This window comes from Pseudophryne corroboree, chromosome 9 (assembly GCF_028390025.1).
Source record: "Pseudophryne corroboree isolate aPseCor3 chromosome 9, aPseCor3.hap2, whole genome shotgun sequence".
In the NCBI taxonomy this organism is placed as follows: Eukaryota; Metazoa; Chordata; class Amphibia; order Anura; family Myobatrachidae; genus Pseudophryne; species Pseudophryne corroboree.
In genome coordinates, this window is record NC_086452.1 from 51,728,131 (window position 1) to 51,745,767 (window position 17,637).

The 17,637-nt window shown below is 46.3% G+C and overlaps 1 protein-coding gene across 1 annotated transcript in view; it reads left to right on the forward strand.

Moving 5' to 3' along the window:
- LOC134958718 (mucin-2-like) overlaps positions 1-17,637 on the forward strand; it is a 63,481-nt gene that overhangs the window by 44,650 nt on the left and 1,194 nt on the right. Inside the window, exons 5-8 of the mRNA XM_063941471.1 lie at positions 5,173-5,330; positions 8,401-12,327; positions 12,984-13,081; positions 14,696-14,782. Of these exons, the coding sequence (XP_063797541.1) occupies positions 5,173-5,330; positions 8,401-12,327; positions 12,984-13,081; positions 14,696-14,755 (4,243 nt within the window). The 3' untranslated portion in view covers positions 14,756-14,782. The remainder of the gene's footprint in view (positions 1-5,172; positions 5,331-8,400; positions 12,328-12,983; positions 13,082-14,695; positions 14,783-17,637) is intronic.

A 17,637-nucleotide genomic window follows, 5' to 3' on the forward strand; every position in this document is an offset into this window, starting at 1 on the left:
GTGTTGTGCGATCTCGCACCTAGTCTGCCATAGGCAGTTTCAAACTGTGTGTATTATGCCTTGTTCCTCTGAGGGCATGTCACCTAGGGGATTGTTTCGTGGGTGACAATCCATTTGTCTCACACATTATCTCATGTTAAAAATAGCAACAACTGTTTTTGACAGTAATATACTTTGCCACTGTCACTAGTGACCTTGAAGGTATTTTAGTGTATCACACAAGTTCTTTGGCTATAAAATATGACTAGGGTCCGTTATGCACCAGTAACGCTGTACCACACTCAGGGAATTGGCACCAATTACAAGAATTCAAACGTATGTTTATGGTCATCTTTATTACATTTACCATTTCTTTTTCCTCTTGGTACCTGCCTGGTCATCCGTCACAGATACTAGGATCCATCAGTAATATAAAAAAACAGAGGTGACCGAAAGGAACTTGCAACAATAAATTCAATTTTTCATTCCACTATCTCCTCTACCCTTTAACCATTTTCTTGCTTTTCTTCCTTCTGTGAACTCTCATCCACGATTCTGGTGAGCGTGTCCCCATAGGGGACGCGTCTCGCCAGTCTAACGTGGACAGCAGATTCACACCTACCCTACTGCAGTATTTCTTCTCAACACAGTCCTATCATCCTATATTCTTTCTTGAGGAGGAACCAATCCTTCTGTTTCAGTGCACTCTCATTGGTGGTATAGGGTCAGTTATTTCTACGACCATACCCCTACGTTCACGCCCAATCTCGTCCGATCTTGGAAGCTAAACAGAGGTGGGCTGGGTCAGTACCTAGACAGGCAACTGCTAGGGAATACCCGGTGAAGTAGGAAGACTCCCCTCCCTATAGAAACAACACCAACAGCAGCATCACCACTTATACTCAATCCTACTACCTCTTGAACCTTTATCCGTCACAATCTATTTATCTACAATAGTGGCAAACTATTAGAATTGTTAATTAGTGTGTGGGCTCTTCTACTCACGAACCTAACCCTATTCAGGGCCGCATTAATACAAACACAGTTTGTACAGATCTTTGGCAGACGGAAGCAGCTTAAGTTGTAGCTATCTTCCGATATGCAATTATCCAGGCATAATTAAGATCTGAACATTTTACAAATTTTTTTGGGAGAAATACTTCCCGTAAGACATATCAATGGCTACTTATGTGTAATTTGTCTTGTTGAGTTCTCATGTATTTTTTAAAGAGCAGAATTAAAAGACTACGTTATCAATTTTTAGGCACATCACTTATCGACTATCACTTAGATAATTTAATAAGAGTGCGCCCAAACAAGAGTCATACTTTTCTCCTTGTACATATACAATTGCTTTCCTTTTCGTGACTCTGGGCGCACCGCCATACGGACAGATAGGAATTTCCAATAATTATTGTCCATTCCTGGCCCCTTTATGATTACGTGTGTACTTTAAATCTAGGTCGGTGCAGGATCCAAAACCCTTCTGTGAAAACCTTTTACATTGATTCAGCGTACAGACATTACCCTCCGCGATATCCCCAACTCTATTAATTACATTAGCCATCTCAGGGCTTCCAGGCCGGTAGGCCAGGTGCTGTGTTGCGGAGTCAGGGCCTCTGGGGATCTGGGCGCGGCTGTGGCTGGGAGGCACTTCTGTGACATCACACGCAGAGGAGGCTCCGGGGCTCAGAGAGTATCCGGCGCAGGGAGGGCTTTGAAAGTCTTCCACTACGCCACTTTCATACACATCTATACCAGTGGCCGCAGCAGCTTTTGTTCCACCTGCGGGCGGCTAGGGAGTGGGGATTGTTGATGCCGGAGGGGGCAGGTGGACTGGCAGCAAGACATTGGTGGTCATTCCGAGTTGATCGCTCGCTAGCAGTTCTTAGCAGCCGTGCAAACGCTATGCCGCCACCCACTTGGAGTGTATTTTAGCTTAGCAGAAGTGCGAACGAAGGGATCGGAGAGCGGGTACAAAAAAATGTTGTGCAGTTTCAGAGTAGCTTCAGACCTACTCAGCGCTTGCGATCACTTCAGACCATTCAGTTCCTGATTTGACGTCATGAACAGGCCCTGCGTTCGGCCAGCCACGCCTGCGTTTTTCCGAACACTCCCTGAAAACGGTCGGTTGACACCCAGAAACGCCCTCTTCCTGTCAATCACTCTGCGGCTGCCTGTGCGACTGAAAAGCATCATCGCTAGACCCTGTATAAAACTACATCATTCGTTGTAATAGTACACCACACGTGCGCATTGCACTGCAGAAGTGCCGAGTTTTTGCCTGATCGCTGCACAGCGAACGAATGCAGCTAGCGAACAACTTGGAATGACCCCCATAGGACGCTGCAGTAAAAGGATTGTTTTTTCCCCCTATCTACAGCGCAGAGACTTGCTGCAGGTGCAGTGTCATACCCTCCAGCTGCACCTTTTTGGTAGGTACAGTCCCTTTTTTTATGGTCTGTACCGTTTTTTGACTCTCCAAGCTTCCATTGAAAGTATAGGGTAAGGGGCGTGGCCACGCCGCTGTACCCGTGGTCACGCCCCCTTTTCGAATGTGTATCAATGTTTATGTGTAAATTGTTGGAGGGTGTGTTGCTGCAGATGCAGTGGGATTATTTTGGGGTGTGGGGCTGGAACTGCAGCTCCATCAGCCCCATTGCTAATCCTGCTCTGGGAACACACAGTAGGCAAAGGGCAGAGCCTCCTATTGGATGTAACATGTGTGGGAGGGCGTTTCTCGACCCAATCAGCTGTGGACTGGGTGTGATAGACCTGCCACTAACCCAATGAGAGCTCCTAGCCACGCCCAGCGTTAGAGACCCAGGCACAGAATCGCAGGGCTATTATATAGGGGAACATGCAGATAAAATACAACCAAGTCTAGGACCCTATTCAGCTTCAAATAGCAGAATCTGCTGCTGCTATCACCTGCTGGGGGCCCGCCCAGCACAGGGTAGGGATGGCCATCGACCATCAATGATTCCTAATTATTGATAGTGTAAGGCCGATGTCGAATGGTTTTGCCATCATTGGGAGATGGTTTCCCCCCCATCGATGGCTTATAGTAGCATAAACAAATATTTTTTTCATTTTTATTTTGCAGGGTGCTGGGACACGGAGCATAGCTCCACCCCTGACACCCATGAAGCCACACCCCCAAGCTGTGATTGGCCCGTGGGTCATTTATTGTAATAACAGGTATGACCGTCGATGGGTAAAACCACCGATGGTCACCCATAGCATAGTTGGTGGCCATCGATGGTCACTCACATTTTCGCCACTCACAGTTTCAGCATGCTAATGGCGGCTAGTGATGAGATTGCGATACAATTGTAATTGCATCACTGATTTAGGGTAGCACACTGCCTGCGCAGCCTGGCTTGACAAAGCAGTCGGGCCGCCGCCATTTTCATGTGACAACACGCGGTCGACACAAAAACGCCCCAACAACACCGCCCCGCGAATTCCTCTGCCTGTCAATCAAGCAGAGGCATTTGCAGCAATGTGATGCGTTCACATTGCCCTGGGTCACACACGTGCAGAATGGGACCTGCACTAGCGCACTGGCCCAGAGGATGGGAGAATGCGGATGTCCTTGAACAGAGCGGGTGACACTGCACACATTTTAGAAAGTCACAAACTGAGCACTATGGGGCACATTCAGGTGCAGCTGTTCTTGCTGCTGCCGTTGCTGTCTTTTGCATTACGCAATTCCGATTATATGCTAATATGGGCAGAAGCTAACCTGAGCATAGGGACAGCCATTGCTGTTGCATCATTTCCACCCGACAGTGTGTATTTGCTGATACATCAGAACTATTGTCGCAAATCGGGTCATGTGGCAGAGTCTGAGTCCCTCAGTAGACGCGCAGGCTGAGCTGCTCTACCGGGACGCAGGGGACTCTCCAGTAGTAAGTAAGATCACAACTGCTAATTTATGCACGCCCAGAAAACGCCATCTGAGCCGCAATGACACGCCTGCATTTACCCAATCACTCTTCGTTTCCACCCCCAAACGATGTTTTCCTGTCACTCACTTTGCGACTAATTCCTAGTTGCGACCGGAGTCACAATCCACTCACGATGCATGTGCAGTAAGTGCGTACAATAGCCGTTTTGTGACAGCACCTGAATGAGCCTCTATGTTAAAAGAAAAGCAGATATTTAATTTATTGAAACAGGTGGTTCTTATGCGGTCGGATTTTGAATCCTGTTATGGCATTAACACTTTTGCGCATGTCTTCAGATGTTTCCATGCAAACTGAACTCCTAGAGGCACCTCCAGTTCATTGTTGCAAGGGAGTACAGGGCATATTTATCACAATCCGCCCCCCTCCCCCCCCCCCCTTGCACTTTACTGGTGATCGGCGACCCACAGTGAGCTCCTCTGTGACTTCAGTCATCTGATCACCAGTTTTCAGCTCTGTGACCCCCGTCATCTAATGTCTCTGCTGTAAATTGACATACCCTCCAACTGTACCTTTTTGGCAGGTACAGTACCTTTTTTTTATGGTCTGTACCTGCCAAAAAGGACTTTGTAACGATTTTTGACTGTTCAAATTTCCATTGAAAGTATAGGAAAGATAGCTTGGCCACGCCCCTTTCCTTATTTGTACCGGTTTTTATGTGTAAAGTGTTGGAGGGTATGAATTGAGATGCCGGTTTACAGCAGGTTACCGGGGTCAAAGAGATGGAAGCTGGTGATCAGAGGACCGGAGTCACGGAGGAGCGCACTGATAATGCCTATAAGTGAAATTTTTTAAAACTTTTTTTCTTATTAGAGACACATAGCTGATCACAGGCGCTGACTCCTGTCTCTGCTCTGCCTGTTAGAGCGGAGAAGGATCCAGGGACCTAGAGGAAAGCTGTGATAATGCCGTCTCAGGATAGCATTACTATCACAGTGCTCCTTACGATATTTTTTTTTTTTTTTTTTATCTAAATGTGGCCAGATTGCATTCACCATTACAAGTATGGGAACTGCAATCTGCTGACTACAAAATTCGAATTAAAGGGATTGGAGTAGATTTTCATGGAAACTGCTCCAAAAGCCCTTTAATACATTTCGGCGAAACTAAAATAATGTGAAAAGGGAGTAAAAACACCAGTTTTTAGTAAAAAATAATATTGATAACAAGGACGGTAAGAAGCTAGTTGTATAATTACAAGCATTTGTGCTTTTCTCCCCAGGAATGGCTCCGTGGAGACAGTAAATCAAGCCGCATTCCCAAATAGCTCAGTGGCGCCATTAAGTGAAACGTTGCAGAAAGAATTTCTTAATCAAATAAAGAAGAATGGTGGGAGGATGGGTGACCTTGTGATCTTTGCTTCCAATACCACAACTACAGGTGAGACATCAGCGTCCCATAAACACATTACATACATCTGGTATATAGAGACATCCCATAGTACATCAGAACTGAGAAATGGGCTCACTTGCTGGGTTGTGCACTCCGACAAAATGGAGGACACATGTGAGCACTTTGCTGCTCCCTTGCCCTCCCCCAAACAGCTGCAGGCGGTCTATCTACTGACGTCTGCAGGGTTACTGCGTCCAATGACGCGAGACCAGTGCGGCACATGTGCAGTACAGGTCTGGCACATGTATAATGTACCAAACATTGGAACATTGCAATTATTGTCACAATAGCATAGGGACCTTAATCAGACCCTGAGCACAGTGAGGGTATATTGCCGAAACTGAAACTGAGTCCGACCCAGACACATATACGCCTGGCAAGGGTGCTTTACAATTACTCGACCCCTGGTGCAAAATACACAATCATTATAATGATGAATATTAGCCACTTCTGATTGGATGATTGTGTCTAGACCACTTCCACTTAAAGTATTTAAACAGGGATGACTGGTGAATTCTATCCTTGGGGGGTAAGGCAAGGCCTGAGTACTGGCCTATGAGAAGCCCATCTCCAAAAGACTTACCAAGGTCCTGAACATGGGCCAATTCATTAAACATAAAAAGCAGTTCTGCTGTCGGAAAACAATGCCCACACTGGCACAAAGGGGTTGTTCTCCAATTGCCCAACACATCAATATGGCCACTGTTCGTGACAACCACGCTGGGTCAGAGGCACACACCGGCAGGGCCAGAGGCACACACAGATAGAGACATGGGCAGGAACAGAGGCACACATGGCTGGAGCAGATGGATGGGGAAGCAGACAGACAAGCATGTAGGGGCATAAATAGTCAGGCGTGAGCGAGGGAGGGGAGGGTGTTAATACATTGCACCCGGGACCACGTGTGGCCGGGCTGGGAACAGATGTAGAGCTCTCCAGTCACCTACCGCAGTGCCACAACAGTTCCCACCAGAGCAGACGGCCGGGCAAGCACTCAAATGAAAGTCAACCACACTGACCTCCATGCAAGTGTCAAGCAGTCCAGACAAATGGAGAGCAGAGACAGAGCCACTTGCCAGCAGCAGAAAGAAAGAGATGGGGGCGGGGCCGAGGATGTGCCTGAAGTCGGCACTCGGCGAGCAGCACTGTAGTGCCACACAATACAATGCAATATGGCTGTGTTCTACCCATCCATGGCAATAGGCAGCAATATGGCTGCACTCTATCCATCCATGGCAATAGGCAACAATATGGCTGCACTCTACCCATCCATGGCAATTCGCAGCGCACAGTCAATGCTACAACACTGTTCATTCCAGAGGTCGGCAGCCAGCCCATAGAGCCAAAAAATGGGCCTGGCACGGGGGAAGGGGGGCATTTGGCACCCTGCCACCCAGCCCAGCCCACCTCTATATATAAATTATTAGTGTGGCTGCTATGTTATATGAACTATTTTCATTACGAAACTGCTATCTGCATTCACACTCTGGAAGTTACATTTAAGTTGAAGTTTTCGTGCAAAATACTTTTATTAGATTATAACAGAGGAAACAAATGCAACATTCATTTCCAGACACAAAGCCAGGCATAGTGTGTGTGTGTGTGTGTGTGTGTGTGTGTGTGTGTGTGTGTGTGTGTGTGTGTGTATATATATATATATATATAGCAGAGTGAGAGAATCCGGCACTCCAAGGACTAAATCTAAGCAATAAGCTGATTCAAGCAGTGAGCTGACGGCGCAGCATCAGGAAGTCAACGTTTCATTTATTTAACATAAATTTCGTCAGGACAAGAATGTCCTGACGAAATTTATGTTAAATAAATGAAACGTTGACTTCCTGATGCTGCGCCGTCAGCTCACTGCTTGAATCAGCTTATTGCTTAGATTTAGTCCTTGGAGTGCCGGATTCTCTCACTCTGCTATTGTATTTTTTTCTGGCACCTGGGCACCTACGCTGTTGGTTTTGGATCCTTGGAGTGCCAGTCCTCACTTTATTATATATATATATATATATATATATATAAAACCATCAGAGAGTGTGAATACACCGAAATATATATAAAGTTTCAAGGTGAGACAAGATCACCCAAAACCCCAGAAACAAAAACTGAAAAGAGTACAGTATATATAAAAGATGAAGACAACGAGCACAAAAAATAAAAAGAATAACAACAACAACAACAGTAAAACAAAGTAAAAAAGAGGGGTGGGAGTAAAGAAGGAATTTAAGTTGTTGTTTTATTTGTATTTGTGCTATATTTAATTGTATGCTGCATGGTAAATGCAAATTTAGCATTTTAAAACATTGTCCAGTCACAGACAGACTGTCGCGGGATGCCAGGCGCTGGAATGCCGGCAGCGTAGCGAGCGGAAAAGAACCCCTTGTGGGCTTACTATGCTCACCACGCTGCAGGCACGGTGGCACGTTACGGCAACCACACTATTTATTCTCCCTCCAGGGGTGTTGTGGACACCATAAGAGGGAGGATAGGTGTCGGGATCCCGACCGCCGGTATGTTGAGCGACGGGATCCCGACAGCCGGGATATTGAATGCACGCCGGGTAATGTGACTTAGGTGTTTACTATTAATACTTGCAAGACACATCCGTTCGATTTCGTTACTACAGATGGTAAACCAAGCACATATGATTAAAATAAGGGCGGACGCTTCTGTAATGGCTTTTGGCGGCTTTGCACATTACCTAACGTAAGGCTGATTCTGCTCTGTGAAGCTGCGAGTAGAGTCAGCCTATCACACCTGCCCATTATAAGGACTGATGGCAGCTCACAGATAAGTGGATCCGACACATAGAATCTGTAATTGTGCTATTTTGGAAATTTAGATTAATGCCAAAGTGAGGACCAAACTGTTTTCTTTCAGTTTTTATAACCAAACAAACAAGTGGTAAAACAGACGCAGTATAGGAGTATGAGACCCCTCAGTGGTAATGGGGTAACAAGATTAAATATATAATGATAATTAGAAAAATAATTACTGTTTGCCAGAGGAACTGCAGCTATAAATGTTTAAGAAGATTTTCTCTTTACTTTTACAGCTCCAACAGCATCTGTGCAAACTACAGCTACAGAGATAAGCACATCTGGGTCTACCAGACTGAGTACACCTACTTCAGCACTTACATCTAGTACAATACTAAGAACCACCATGGCAGGAGTAACAACCAGTGCAACCACTGTATCTCCAACTGTTACCCTTACTCCTGAAACAACAGCTACAGAAACTCTGGCGACAAGAGCTGCATCTACAGCTATAACTACACTGACAACTGCTGCACCCACATCAGCTACAACTACACTGACAACTGCTGCATCCACAGCTACATCAACAGCTACAACTACACCGACAACTGCTGCATCCACAGCTACAGCTACACCAACAACTGCTGTATCCACAGCTACAACTACACCGACAACTGCTGCATCCACAGCTACAACTACACCAACAACTGCTGTATCCACAGCTACAACTACACCAACAACTGCTGCATCCACAACTATAACTACACTGACAACTGCTGCATCCACAGCTACAACTACACCGACAACTGCTGCATCCACAGCTACATCAACAGCTACAACTACACCAACAACTGCTGCATCCACAACTATAACTACACTGACAACTGCTGCATCCACAACTACAACTACACCGACAACTGCTGCATCCACAGCTACAACTACACCAACAACTGCTGCATCCACAACTATAACTACACTGACAACTGCTGCATCCACAGCTACAACTACACCAACAACTGCTGCATCCACAACTATAACTACACTGACAACTGCTGCATCCACAGCTACAACTACACCGACAACTGCTGCATCCACAGCTACATCAACAGCTACAACTACACCAACAACTGCTGCATCCACAACTACAACTACACTGACAACTGCTGCATCCACAGCTACAACTACACCAACAACTGCTGCATCCACAGCTACAACTACACCGACAACTGCTGCATCAACAGCTACAACTACACCGACAACTGCTGAAACCACAACTACAGCTACATCGACAACTGCTGAAACCACAGCTACAGCTACACCGACAACTGCTGAAACCACAGCTACAGCTACATTGACAACTGCTGAAACCACACCTACAGCTACACCGACAACTGCTGCATCCACAGCTACAGCTACACTGACAACAGCTGCATCCACAGCTACAGCTACACTGACAACAGCTGCAGCCACAGCTACAGTTACACCGACAACTGCTGAAACCACAGCTATAGCTACATCGACAACTGCTGAAACCACAGCTACAGCTACATTGACAACTGCTGAAACCACACCTACAGCTACACCGACAACTGCTGCATCCACAGCTACAGCTACACTGACAACAGCTGCATCCACAGCTACAGCTACACTGACAACAGCTGCAGCCACAGCTACAGTTACACCGACAACTGCTGAAACCACAGCTATAGCTACATCGACAACTGCTGAAACCACAGCTACAGCTACACATACAACTGCTGAAAGCACAGCTGTAACTACACCGACAACTGCTGCATCCACAGCTACAGCTACACCGACAACTGCTGCACTCACATCAGCTACACCAACAACTGCTGCATCCACAGCTACAGCTACACCGACAACTGCTGCATCCACAACTACAACTACACTGACAACTGCTGCATCCACAGCTACAACTACACCGACAACTGCTGCATCCACAGCTACATCAACAGCTACAACTACACCAACAACTGCTGCATCCACAGCTACAACTACACCAACAACTGCTGCATCCACAACTACAACTACACTGACAACTGCTGCATCCACAGCTACAACTACACCAACAACTGCTGCATCCACAGCTACAACTACACCAACAACTGCTGCATCTACAACTACAACTACACTGACAACTGCAGCATCCACAGCTACAACTACACCAACAACTGCTGTATCCACAGCTACAACTACACCAACAACTGCTGCATCCACAACTACAACTACACTGACAACTGCTGCATCCACAGCTACAACTACACCAACAACTGCTGCATCCACAGCTACAACTACACCAACAACTGCTGCATCCACAGCTACAACTACACCGACAACTGCTGAAACCACAACTACAGCTACATCGACAACTGCTGAAACCACAGCTACAGCTACATTGACAACTGCTGAAGCTACAGCTACATTGACAACTGCTGAAACCACACCTACAACGACAACTGCTGAAACCACAGCTACAGCTACACCCACATCAGCTACAGCTACATCAACAACTACTGCATCCACAGCTACACAGACAACTGCTGAAACCACAACTACAACTACACTGACCACTGCTGCACTCAAATCAGCTACAGCTACATCGACAACTGCTGCATCCACACCTACATCCACAGGTACAACTACACCAACAACTGCTGCATCCACAGCTACAGCTACACCAACTGCTGCACCCACAGCTACATCGACAACTTCTGCAACCACAGCTACAGCTACACCGACAACTGCTGAAACCACAGCTACAGCTACACCGACAACTGCTGAAACCACAGCTACAGCTACACCAACAACTGCTGAAACCACAGCTACAGCGACAACTGCTGAAACCACAGCTACAGCTACACCGACAACTGCTGAAACCACAGCTACAGCTACACCGACAACTGCTGAAACCACAGCTACAGCTACACCAACAACTGCTGAAACCACAGCTACAGCGACAACTGCTGCATCCACAGCTACAGCTACACCGACAACTGCTGAAACCACAGCTACAGCTACACCGACAACTGCTGAAACCACAGCTACAGCTACACCAACAACTGCTGAAACCACAGCTACAGCGACAACTGCTGCATCTACAGCTACAGCTACACCGACAACTGCTGAAACCACAGCTACAGCTACACCGACAACTGCTGCATCCACAGCTACAGCTACACCAACTGCTGCACCCACAGCTACATCGACAACTTCTGCAACCACAGCTACAGCTACACCGACAACTGCTGAAACCACAGCTACAGCTACACCGACAACTGCTGAAACCACAGCTACAGCTACACCAACAACTGCTGAAACCACAGCTACAGCGACAACTGCTGAAACCACAGCTACAGCTACACCGACAACTGCTGAAACCACAGCTACAGCTACACCGACAACTGCTGAAACCACAGCTACAGCTACACCAACAACTGCTGAAACCACAGCTACAGCGACAACTGCTGAAACCACAGCTACAGCTACACCGACAACTGCTGCATCCACAGCTACAGCTACACCGACAACTTCTGAAACCACAGCTACAGCTACAGCTACACCAACAACTGCTGAAACCACAGCTACAGGAACAATGGCAATAACTGCTACAACTGCAGGTACACTGACAAATGCTGAAAGCACAGCTACTGGAACTGCTGTCCATTTCACTGATACCACTAAGTCTGGCACAACTGTTCCTTTACTTGGTACCACTTCACCTGCAACAAAAGTCCTTCTTACTGGTACTGCTATACCTGGCACAACTGTTCCTTACACTGGTACCACTAAATCTGGCACAACTGTTCCTGTCTCTGGCACCACTAAATCTGGCACAATTGTTCCTTTGACTGGTACAACTACACCTGGCACAACAGTCCTTTTCACTGGTACTACTATACCTGGGACAACTACTCCTTTTACGGGAACTACTACACCAGAGGAACCTGCCCGGTCCACCACTAGCTCTGGGGCACCTGAGACTTTCAGTGTTACTAATAATAATAAAATAATGACACCATTCACCACAATCACTACTACACCTGGCAGCAATACTTCTGTAAGTAAAGCACTCCCTAATTTCACATCAGCGTATCCTCGTACCATAACAGCTACGACTAAAATGAATAGGAGCACAACCAAAGGAAACAATGCACCTTCCACTACAACCCAGGTGCCGAGTTTTTCAGCAGAACCAGCTGCAGGTAAGAGACTAATTAATTAAAATGATTAGGTCTGCGATATGGAGAAAGATTGCTGTAAACTTCTATATGAGAGGGCTTGCTGCAGTTGTTCACAGCGCAGCGATCAGGATAAAAATCGGCATTGCTGCGCATGCGTATGCACCGCAATGCGCACGCGCAACGTACGGGCACAAAGGCATTTGTTGTTTTCCACAGGTTCTAGCAAAGTTTTCAGTCGCACTGACGGCCGTGAGAAGATTGACAGGAAGGGGGCGTTTCTGGGTGTCAACTGACCGTTTTCAGGGAATGTTTGCAAAAACGCAGGCGTGTCTGAAAAAACGCAGGCGTGGCTGGGCGTTCGCTGGGCGGATGTATGACGTCAAATCCGGACATGAATAGGCTGAAGTGATCGCAAGCGCTGAGTAGGTTCAGAGCTACTCTGAAACTGCACAAACTGTTTTTGCAGAGCTCGGCTGCACAAGCGTTCACACTTCTGCTAAGCTAAAATACACTCCCCAGTGGGCGGCGGCATAGCATTTGCACGGCTGCTAAAACTAGCTAGAGAGCGATCAACTCGGAATGACCCCCATTGTGGAGAAAACAACACAGACTCATAATGTATGTTACAAATCTACTGTATAATTGTGTTTATTTGTTTATTGTCTTTGATTGAACAGGAGTTGTGGCTGCAGAGGAGTCAATCCCCGTCTATGCCAGAGCCCTGATTGGCCTGTTAGTAGTAGCAGTGGTTGCGATACCTATTCTTATGTGTGCGGTAAGTAACTGTAAACATTTTTAAGGAGCACAGAATGCAAAGTGATGCTATAAAAGTAACTACATTCTGAAAACACTGTTCACACATTCATGGTGAAGTATTTCATAGAAGTGGAGTAAGTTTATTCTCATTTTAGTTCTTATCTTAACATCAAGAAGAATTTATTATTTGTACATATATTTATACATATAAATACAAAACTGTGGTGGTAATGAATAAAACTTGAATGTAGTGAGCCATTCCTCCACAGGGGGGCACTAGTTTGTGCAATATTTTTGAAATAATACACCAATGTGAACATATATGTATGTATATATGGTACCCGGTCTTTAGTTCGACACTCATTAGGTCGACCGCTATTGGTCAACATGTTCACTAGGTCGACATGGCAAAGGTCGACATATGAAAAGGTCGACATAAGTTTTTCACGTTTTTTTCCATTTTTTTTTTACTTTTTCATACTTTACGATCCACGTGGACTACGATTGGGAATAGTAGCCTGTGCCAAGCGCATCGGTAGCATAGCGAAGCAGCTTGCCCGAAGCTCGCTCGCCATGCGAGGGGACAGGGTGGACTAATTGGGGTTCCCGGCTGCTTTACGAAGAAAACATCCAAAAAAATAAAAATAAAAATATGTCGATTGTTTTCCCTGTCAACCTTTTTCTTGTCGACTTAATGACCATGTCGACCTATTGCAGGTGTTGATCTATTCACTGTCGACCAACAGTGGTCGACTTAATGACTGTCGACCCAATGATCCACACCCGTAAACATATATATATATATATATATATATATATATGTAGCAAAATCAGCCCTGTAACAAAAATAAATCTTTACAGCACATCTGAACCAGAGCATATCACCCCACAGCTCTTCAAAGTGGATCTTCAGTGCTCATAAGTAAGAGAAAGACAAATAGTGCATCTTATAAAAAAAAAACTTGGTATTTAATGTATGCTGAGCAAATTCCAGGTGTAGATTACAATAAAATATAGAAGACGTATCTGGTAAAACATCAGGTGTAGAGCATCTAGAGTCACCAGTCCAAACAGCAGTTACACAACGCGTTTCGTCCTGACACACAACAATGCGTACCTAATGACTTCCTCGGGGTTGAAGAACTGTGGGATGATGTGCTGCCTCATACATGCTCTGGTTCTAGCAATACCAACAAAGTGCCATTTAAAATGCCTTTGATGTTGACCTAAATTTCTGGCACTCAATATAATATGGGATTTCTACAGGAGTGCACATTTCAGTTAGCCGGGTCACCTTAGTCCCCACCCTCCTGTTTGGCTTTTTCCCCGCCCCTTCTCTGCTGTTCCCCACATACTTTCATTTTTCATGCTTATCTTAAATGGGTTCTCCACTTTTTTAAAAATCCCATGTTCCTCATGTGCCCAGCTCCTCCAAGTAGCAAACTGGGACCATCCATCCCATTATTCTGCTCAGCTCTATTGACTAATCCTGGACAGTCTTCCTTTGCCTTTAAACTAAAGTGTGTTCCAGGGGGCAGATAACTGGTGGGAGCTCCGTTACAAGTAACTGCTGTTGGCATAATTAGAACCGCTGTTCCAACAAATGGCTCATGATACTTTATTTTGCCCTTAGGTTGTGCAGAGCAGGATGTTTAGCGCCGTTGTGAATATAAATGGAGGATTAAACGTTTGACATAATCAACGAGGATCGGGCAAGCTGGTGAGTAGAAAAAAGATCAGCAACAAACAATCTGAGGTTCAACAGTGACGACCACTTGGAAGCCGTCATTGGCCCTGGATTGTATAGGTTTATACCCAGCTTTAGCCGTAACAAAACAAAAAGGGGCATATTTATCACAATCTGCATCTTAGATGCGGATGTGATGCGATAAATTCGCCCCAATCTGCACTGCAATAATTGAATACAGGGATGTATCAATTATCGCAAGCAGGGACAGAGCTTGCAAGAAACCTTTGTCCCTGCAAATCCATTGACTGCAAAAATACCATGAGTGTATGTCCACGCATGACCCCACCCCATGCCACGACCCCCCTACTGCCAATTATTCACACCAGAACCCAGGGACCCGGGCACGGTGATCCAGGAGGGCTGCTGATAATCGGATCCTGTGTTCCTGCTGTGACCCCCAGTGATGTAAAGTTTGCTTTCGTTTCGCATTATTATTATCCTTTATTTATATGGCGCTACAAGGGATCCGCAGCGCCCATTACACAGTACATAATCAAATGAGCAAACAAGAAAACAGAACTTACAGTTGAAGACAATATAGAACAGGTATAGAAAACCCGTGGTTAGGAGCCATCAAAGGGAGTATGGCGTATAAGATAGTGTAAGTAAGATAAGGAAAGGCGCATGAGGAAAGAAGTCCCTGCTCTTGCGAGCTTACAATCTAAAAGGTGTGGGGCTAACAGACTGGGGTGACACAGAAGGGGTAGACAGTGAGCACAGACAAGAGGGTTAGGAGGAGAGTTGGCTGGGTTTGGTGAAGAAGTGGGTATTGAGAACCCAAGTTTTGTAGAGAGGTGGAGAGTCGGATGGGGAGAGGTAGAGCTTTCCAGAGATAGGGAGCAGCATGTGCAAAATATTGTAGGTAGGAGTGGGAGGAGGTAATCAGTTGGCAGGAGAGTTGGCGTGCATTAGGAGAGCGAAGAGGACGGGTGGGAATGTAAAGAGAGATAAGGTCAGAGATGTAAGAGGGAGAAGAGTGGGTGAGGGCTTTGTAGGTGAGTGTGAGAAGCTTGAATTGGATTCTGAATGGGAAGGGTAGCCAGTGAAGGTCCTGCAGGAGAGGGGATGTGGATTTATAACGTTTGGTGAGGAAGATGAGACGGGCAGCAGCATTGAGGATAAATTGGAGTGGAGAGAGGCTTTTTCGAGGGAGGCCCGATAGTAGGAGATTGCAGTAGTCCAATCCTGAGATGACCAGTGAGTGGATGAGGGTCTTAGTAGCATCCTGGGTGAGAAAGGGTCTGATCCTGGAGATGTTTTTAAGATGGAAATGGCAGGTTTGTGAGAGGTACTGAATGTGTAGTTTGAAGGAGAGAAAGGAGTCAAGGATTACTCCAAGACATCGCACTTGGGGGCTAGAGGAGATAGTTGTGCCATCAATGGATAATGAAATTGTGGTAAGTGAGGTTATGCGGGAGGGAGGGAAGATGTTCAGCCCAGTCTTAGACATGTTAAGTTTAAGAAAGCACTGGGACATCCAGGAGGAGATAGCAGAGAGACAGTTGGAGATACAAATGAGGAGAGCAGCGGAGAGGTCAGGCGAGGAAAGGTAGATTTGAGTATCATCAGCGTAGAGATGATATTTTAAGTCAAAAGAGCTAATGAGCTCACCTAATGAGGATGTGTAGAGAGAGAAAAGGAGAGGCCCAAGAACAGAACACCTACTGGTAGAGGAAGTGGGGGTGAGGTGGAGTCATGAGAGGTGACAGAGAAGGAATGGTCAGAAAGGTAGGAGGACAGCCAGGAGAGAGCAGTATCATGCAAACCAAGGGAGTAAAGGATTTGCAGTAGGAGAGGGTGGTCTACAGTGTCAAAAGCAGCAGAGAGGTCAAGGAGAATAAGTACAGAGTAGTGGCCCCTGGATTTAGCAGCAAGGAGGTCATTGCAGTTTTCATGAGGGCAGTTTCAGTGGAGTGCTGAGGATGGAAACCAGACTGGAAATGATCAAGCAGTGAGTGGGAAGAAAGAAAGACAGTGAGGCGGTTGTAGACAATACGCTCAAGCAGTTTGGAGGCAAAAGGGAGAAGAGAGATGGGTCGGTAGTTGGAGAGATTGGTTGGATCAAGGGTAGTGCATGCTTGAAGGCAGAAGGGACAGTGCCTGATGAGAGTGAAGATTGAGTAGATGGGCAAGATGGGAACAGGCAGAAGAGAAGAAGTGGAGAAGGCAGGAGGGAATAGGGTCAAGTGGGGAGGTGGAGGGGGGTGAGGACTGGATGAGGACCATGGCTTCCTCTCCAGTAGGAGGGAAGGAGAGGCGGGTGGGGGGTGGGAAATGGAGTAGAGGGGTTGCTCAGGTTCTGGTGAGATGTTATGTCCATCACTCTACTGCATCGGTGGTCGCAGCAGGAACACAGGGATCCGATGACCAGCAGCCCTCACTGGAGCACCGATCACCGGTCCATGTTAAGTATAATTTTATATTTTTTACACAGTGATCAGTCTGTGTATCCTAATCACACTGGCCGCTGGATCCAGCTCCGGTTAGCGTGACCTGCGCCATGCATCGTTATGCATTATCTGCGTCTTTATTCCAATTTGTTTGCTACAAAAATACTAATCCTAAATAACTAGTACAATATTGGCCTGATTCTAATCTGAGCTTTTTTGCACAGCCGCAGGGAAGCGTAGGGATGTGGCTGTGCAATATCGTACAATTAAATGCAAATGCAGTAGGAGTCGTCTCCTGACAGCATCTGAGTACTGTGTCCGACAACGCAGGATTTTAGATCACCATCGTGACCAGGCCGCAGCACTAAGCCAGTCTGCGCAAGCTTACTCCAACTGCCACTCGAAACCAGTCAGCTGGGTCCAGAAAAGTCTGCG